Consider the following 6470-nt stretch of genomic DNA (forward strand, 5'->3'; position numbering starts at 1 on the left):
GTGGTTTCTGAAAACGACTTCCGCATAGGTGTTTCTGTGTGACTGGAAGTAAAGTTCAACAATGGGGATTTAACTGTTTATTCCGTAATTTAGTACGACACCCATTCATATATGTCCCGCCTCACGAAGTCGCCGAAAGGCTCGTTTTAAGGCTGCTGTGTATGTTTGAGTAGGGTAGTTTAGCTAAACACCGGTGACAGCTTCCCTGCAGTGCAATGTTCACTGAAACATGGATGATGGATTTCCCTTTATATGACTTATTGCAGTATTCGCTGATCCTGGCGCTGATCATCTTACTATTGGTACATTTCTATCATTATCATTTTAATATGTTTTTATACAGTTCTTTCATATTGTCAAATTTTATGAAGCTAGTTTGTTTGCTCTTGTTTTTGTTTAATTTGTAAAACACACATGCATTTTAATGAATGAAATGTGTTTTTGAAATGCATGTGCTTATAAATAATGACACTTTTGTTGAGCTTCACCTATTCATCCAGTTGAACAAGTTAGTTACTCCCTTGTGTCACACCTGTTCTTGTCTTCAGGTTGTTGTCATTGCTCATGTCAGTGCTAACGTGGTAGATCAAACTCGCCATGAAAAGGAGAAACACTTCTTGACTGCAGATGGGAAAAAGGAGTCTTTTCCCAGTCTGATGGACCCTCCATCACTAGAGCTGTCTGTGATTGTCCCGTCATATAATGAGGAACTCAGATGTGAGTTGTTTTGATGCCATATGCAGTAATATATATACACTGAATAATTAAGATTTCTAAAATGTTTTTGAAACAAGTCGCGCCCAACAACGAAAATTACCTCGTGATTTACTCACCCTCAAGCCATCTTAGGTGTAACTGACTTTTGTCTGTAAGACAAATACAATTGAAGTTATATTACAAAAAAATGGCTGTTGAGATTTTGAAGTCTAATAAAGTGCATGCATCCATCATAAAAAGTACTCCACGTGGCCATGGGGTGTTAAGGCGCTCTGAAGTGAATCAATGCGTTTGTGTAAGAAAACTATCCATATTTAAATCTTTATAAACTGTAATCTCTAGCTCTAGCTTCCGTTAACTGTCGTATGCACGTTTACTAGAGAGTGGCATTCCAACAGATGACTTATGATGTAGATGTAGGCGGAGTGAGAATATGCTTGTGTTTACAGCTAAGGAAAACCAGTCTCCTCTTAGCTTATGTCGGAGTCCTCCGACATTTTTCTTTACAAATCTTTGTTTTGTACTTTTAATTTGTGACTGGTGTTTTGTTTTGCTCTCTCCTGTGCACTTTCACTTTTGTCACTTCTCGAAGCTTATGCTACGTCTACATCCTACGTCATCTGCTGGAACGCCACTCTCTCGTGATTGCACATACGGCAGTTAGCGGAAGCTAGAGATTACGGTTTATAAAGTTTGAAATATGGATATTTTTCTTACAAAACGCATGGATTCACTTCAGAAGGCCTTTATTAACCCCCCAGAGCTGTGTGAAGTACATTTATGATGGATGGATGCACTTTATTGGACTTCAAAATCTCAACAGCCATTCAGTGTCATTATAAAGCTCGGAGTCAGGGCATTTATATATGTGACCCTGGACCACAAAACCATTCATAAGGGTCCATTTTTCGTAACTGAGCTTTATTCATTATCTGAAAGCTGAATAAATAAGCTTTCCATTGATGTATGTATTTGTTAGGATAGGGCAATATTTGGCCGAGATACAGCTATTTGAAAACGTGGAATCTGAGGGTGCAAAAAAATCTAAATATTTAGAAAATCACCTTTAAAGTTGTCCAAATGAAGCTCTTACTAATGCATATTACTAATCAAAAATTAAGTTTTGATGTATTTACAGTAGGAATTTTACAAAACATCTTCATGACATGATCTTTACTTACTTTTCTAACGATGTATATATATATATATATTCGTGTATGTATGTGTGTGTGACCGTGACCCTGGACCACAAAACCAGTCTTAAGTCACTGGGGTATGTTTGTAGAAATAGCCAAAAATACATTGTATGGGTCAAAATTATTGATTTTTCGTTTATGCCAAAAATAATTAGAAAATTAAGTAAAGATCATGTTTCATGAAGATGTTTTGTAAAATTCCTACTGTAAATGCATCAAAAGTTAATTTTTGATAAGTAATATGCATTAATAAGAGCTTCATTTATACAGTTGTTTAAAAAATATATATACTATTTTTTTTAAACAACTGTTTTCTATTTGAATACATTTAAAAATTTAATCTATTTTTGATGGCAAATCTGATTTTTTTGCAGGGTTCTTTAGATGAATAAAAAGTTCAAAAGCACAGCTTTTTTTCTTTTTGAATGGTAGTGTATCCCAGTTTCCAAAAAATATTAAGCTATATATTTAAAAATATATTCAAATAGAAAACACTTATTTTTAAAATATTAGAGTTCATCAGAGTTCTGTTGTTTTCATAATACTGTGTTTTTTATAAAAAAAAATTATGAAACCTTGTTGAGAATAAGACTTGTATTACTTTTATTCCAATTACTCCAGATTTTTGATTGCCAGTGTATATAATTTTGGGTTACAACCCCCAATGGATCCATAAGGCTCAAAATCATTAGTCTGCTCTTGGCAATAAAAGGATTTATATTGTTAATGCATATCTCTGTTCTATCACAGTACCTGTTATGATGGATGAAGCCATGGAATACCTGGAGAAAAGACAGGTCCAGTGTTTAATTCATTTAAATGACTCATTGGTTAAGTTCTGTTTTTCTGAGTAAAATATTTGAGATTATGAGAGTTTTTTTAATATATGTGACCCTGGACCACAAAACCAGTTTTAAGTAGCACAGGTATATTTGTAGCAATGGGCTTGTTACGTGATGACGTAATGCGTTCATTGAACGCACCAACGAACGCTGTTTCTGGGTCCAAACCCCAACTTATTTCACTTCAGAATACTATCTCAGCAGCCGTTTATGAGCACTGTTAATTCATATTAAACATTTAAGCTAAACGTTTTCATATTTACGGTGCACACTACAGTCTCCATGCTCACAGCGTCTCAAACACAAATAATTTTTATATTTATTTTTTTATAGTTATATTTTCATTGTATGGCTATCTGTGATTTCGGTATGGAGTTAAAGGGTAGGATTATAATTTTTTGGTAGTATATCACATATATATATCACATATGTATAATTGGTACCATTTGTTGTTTTCTCATGTCATCTGATAGAGGGTTAAGGCTAGAAGGGATACAGGTCTAGCTACTGGGCATGCGCACATCAGTCTAATGTCATTTTTGTCACACTGTACAACAATAATACTGTTTTTGTATTATAGTAAGGGCTAAGTTTAGGGTCGAGGTAGGTGTAGACGTTAAAAAAAACCCAATCTAATACCTAGAACAATTCATTTCATTGTTAGTTTCAGGTCTGAGGTGTATCTCTTCTAGCCACAACCCTGATAGCCAAAAATACACTGTATGGGTCAGAATTATACATTTTTCTTTTATGCAAAAAATCATTGGGATATTAAGTAAAGATCATGTTCCATGAAGATATTTTGTAAATATACCAACGCTTACTTTTTAGTAATATGCATTGCTAAGAACTTAATTTGGACAACTTTAAAGGCAATTTTCCACAAAATGTAGATTTTTTTGGCACCCTCGGATTCCACATTTTCAAATAGTTGTATCTCAGCCAAATATTGTCCTATCCTAACAAACCATACATCAAAGGAAAGCTTATTTATGCTTTTGTGGTCCAGGGTCACATATGTACAAAATATAAAGTATAATATCAATAAAAATCACCTGTGAATCCAGAAATTAGGTCTTTGGATACTTCTGCAGACTGGTTGTTTAAGGCCGATGATACACAGGGCAATTTTTTAACACTTTTGCCTGGCAACTTTTTTGGGATCAATGTTGCTTGGGCAATTTCCCATTTAGAATGAGTAACAAATTTCTATCTGGATACTATAGATCAGTCGTGGGCCCTGTGTCTCACCTAGTTGCCCACTGACGGCAACATTGCCTAAAGTTGCCCAGCAACATTGCTCAAAAAGTTGCCCTGTGTATCATCAGCCTAAGTCTGAGTATTGAGTTTTGCGTTTTTCATCACTAGATGGCAGTGCTGTAACTAAAGTGACTGTTTTTACCCTAATGTGTCTTCTTGTTGGCTTTACAGAAGGAGAATCCATCATTCACCTATGAAGTTATTGTGGTAGATGATGGCAGCAAAGACAAAACTACAGAGGTAGTTTTACTTCTAATAGAATATATATTATAATCAGTAATAATGAATAAATCAGTTACTGAGCATGTTTTTAAACTGAATACTTGTATCCTCAGGTTGCCATGAAATACACAAAGAAGTATGGAGCAAAAAAAGTCAGAGTTTTGACGCTGGTGAAGAACCGTGGAAAAGGCGGTGCAGTGAAAATGGTAAGAATACAAAAACACGCAGTTCTCCTTTATACATTATCCACATTTCAGATGAAATGTGATGAAAGACATAACAAAGATGCTGTTTGCACTCAGCTGGGAATGTGATCAAACTCAACAATTAATCACTTGCATGGCCTGATGCCTAATCCAGTTTAAATATGTGCTCAATCTCAGCTAAAAGCCTTATTTTGCACCCACTTAGATAATGAAATAGTTGAACGCTCTTTCTTATTGTGTTTATGTCTACACAGGGAACGCTAAGCTCTCGCGGACGGCTCATTCTTATGGCCGATGCAGACGGAGCCACTAAATTTGCTGACATTGAAAATGTTGAAGAAGGTCTTGAGAGCATCACCGAGAAGCCTGTGAGACACCACGTTTTGTAAATAAAAATAGACAAGCAGCGTATTGCCAATCTCTTGTTGCTATGTAGATTAAATATCTATTTGAAGCCTAGCCAGGACATAGTTATCAGATTACCAACAGACCTTTCTATGCCAAAAGATCTCTGAAAATTTTCTCATATGTCCATGCAGGATAACATGGCAATCGCCTGTGGATCCAGAGCTCACCTAGAAAAAGAATCAGTGGCTCAGGTACTGAAGCATAACAGTAAATGTTCATTGCGACGTTCAGTGCATTTTCATTCAGTGCACGGTTTCTTCTCGTAACAGCGGTCTATGTTCCGAACGTTCTTGATGTATGGATTCCACTTCCTGGTGTGGTTCTTCTGTGTGAGAGGGATTAAAGACACACAATGTGGTTTTAAGCTCTTCACCCGTGAAGCTGCCTTGAAAACCTTCTCCAGCCTGCATGTGGAACGCTGGTAAGGAGGCTTAAAACTTTTCACATACAGCATCGAATCCAAAAATCGAAAATGAATGTTCTTGTTCTTGCAGGGCATTCGATGTGGAACTTCTCTTCATTGCTCAGTGTTTTGACATCCCTGTTGTAGAAGTGGCTGTTAACTGGACAGAGATTGAAGGTTTGTGCTGTCAGCTTTAAAATAATTGCACTTAAAGCACAGACAATTAAAAGACTTTTTCAAGCAGTATATGTCACAAAGATGAAGGTTATTTCCTCTGAGGTAATGAAGACTTGTTTTATTGCACATTTTAGGGTCAAAGTTGGTGCCATTCTGGAGTTGGCTACAGATGGGACGGGATCTAGTTTTTATCAGACTGCGTTACCTCACTGGTGCCTGGAAGCTGGAGTCTGAGAGGAAAACTCAGTAGCTTTTGTTACTGTTAGTGCGCTGTTTGTGAGCTAACAGGGGCTGGCGGTTAAATGCATAGCCCATTGCCACAAATAAGTGCACTGTGAACAAAGTCGGTGAACAGCATTAGCATTTTATTATCACTGACTGGGCTGTGACCACATAAGGGGTTGTCCTTGTTTTTGTTTTTTTTAATGTAATATTGCTGTTTTCCATATTTTCTTTGACATACTGTATTAAGGTTTGATTTGAAAAGGGGCAGATGGTTCTTGGCCAAATAAACAAAAAATATGTAATCAGCGTTTTTGCATTTACAACTAATTTAAAAATGTTGCATGAAAACAGATGAAGATAAATTTTGCTGGGTTTTTTTTAAAGTTAATTATGCTTATGTGAAAAACAGATTTTTTTTTTATTCAGAGCATCAAAGAATCATTTCTGGGCCTGATTTGCCATTTCAAAAGAAATGAGAGTGCATTTAACTTGTTTAAAATCAGTGGTACCCAAATCCACTTTTAACACACTCATCCCACGCATACAAGGTTTAAAAACACAGTCGACCGACTGAAATGGTCCATGGTCTGGCATGTACTCAGAGCTTTTTAATGTGGTTTACTCAATGGGCTGCTCTGCACCCTGGAGAGAGTATCCTGTTTGTCCTTCCTCTCTCTCCACCAGGAAGGCATTTGTTTTTATTCAGCCCATGTGTCTTGTCAGCCACTCTAAAATGGTGTATTTCAATATTTTAAATTGATAAATTACTTTAAAGATCAGTAATTTAAGCAGCTATTGATGTATTGTATTTTCC

The 6470-nt window shown here is 36.1% G+C and overlaps 1 protein-coding gene across 1 annotated transcript; it reads left to right on the plus strand.

The window, feature by feature from the left end:
* The first annotated feature begins 11 nt into the window (after nt 1-11).
* On the plus strand, nt 12-5958 carry alg5 (ALG5 dolichyl-phosphate beta-glucosyltransferase). Its single transcript, XM_051121079.1, has 10 exons — nt 12-302; nt 549-717; nt 2664-2710; nt 4187-4255; nt 4351-4443; nt 4698-4811; nt 4983-5042; nt 5121-5272; nt 5346-5431; nt 5566-5958. The coding sequence occupies exons 1-10, from the start codon at nt 216-218 to the stop codon at nt 5679-5681; spliced, it is 993 nt and encodes a 330-aa protein (XP_050977036.1). The 5' UTR covers nt 12-215; the 3' UTR covers nt 5682-5958.
* Nucleotides 5959-6470: the final 512 nt, after the last annotated feature.

This window comes from Labeo rohita, chromosome 10 (genome assembly GCF_022985175.1).
Source record: "Labeo rohita strain BAU-BD-2019 chromosome 10, IGBB_LRoh.1.0, whole genome shotgun sequence".
NCBI lineage: Eukaryota > Metazoa > Chordata > Actinopteri > Cypriniformes > Cyprinidae > Labeo > Labeo rohita.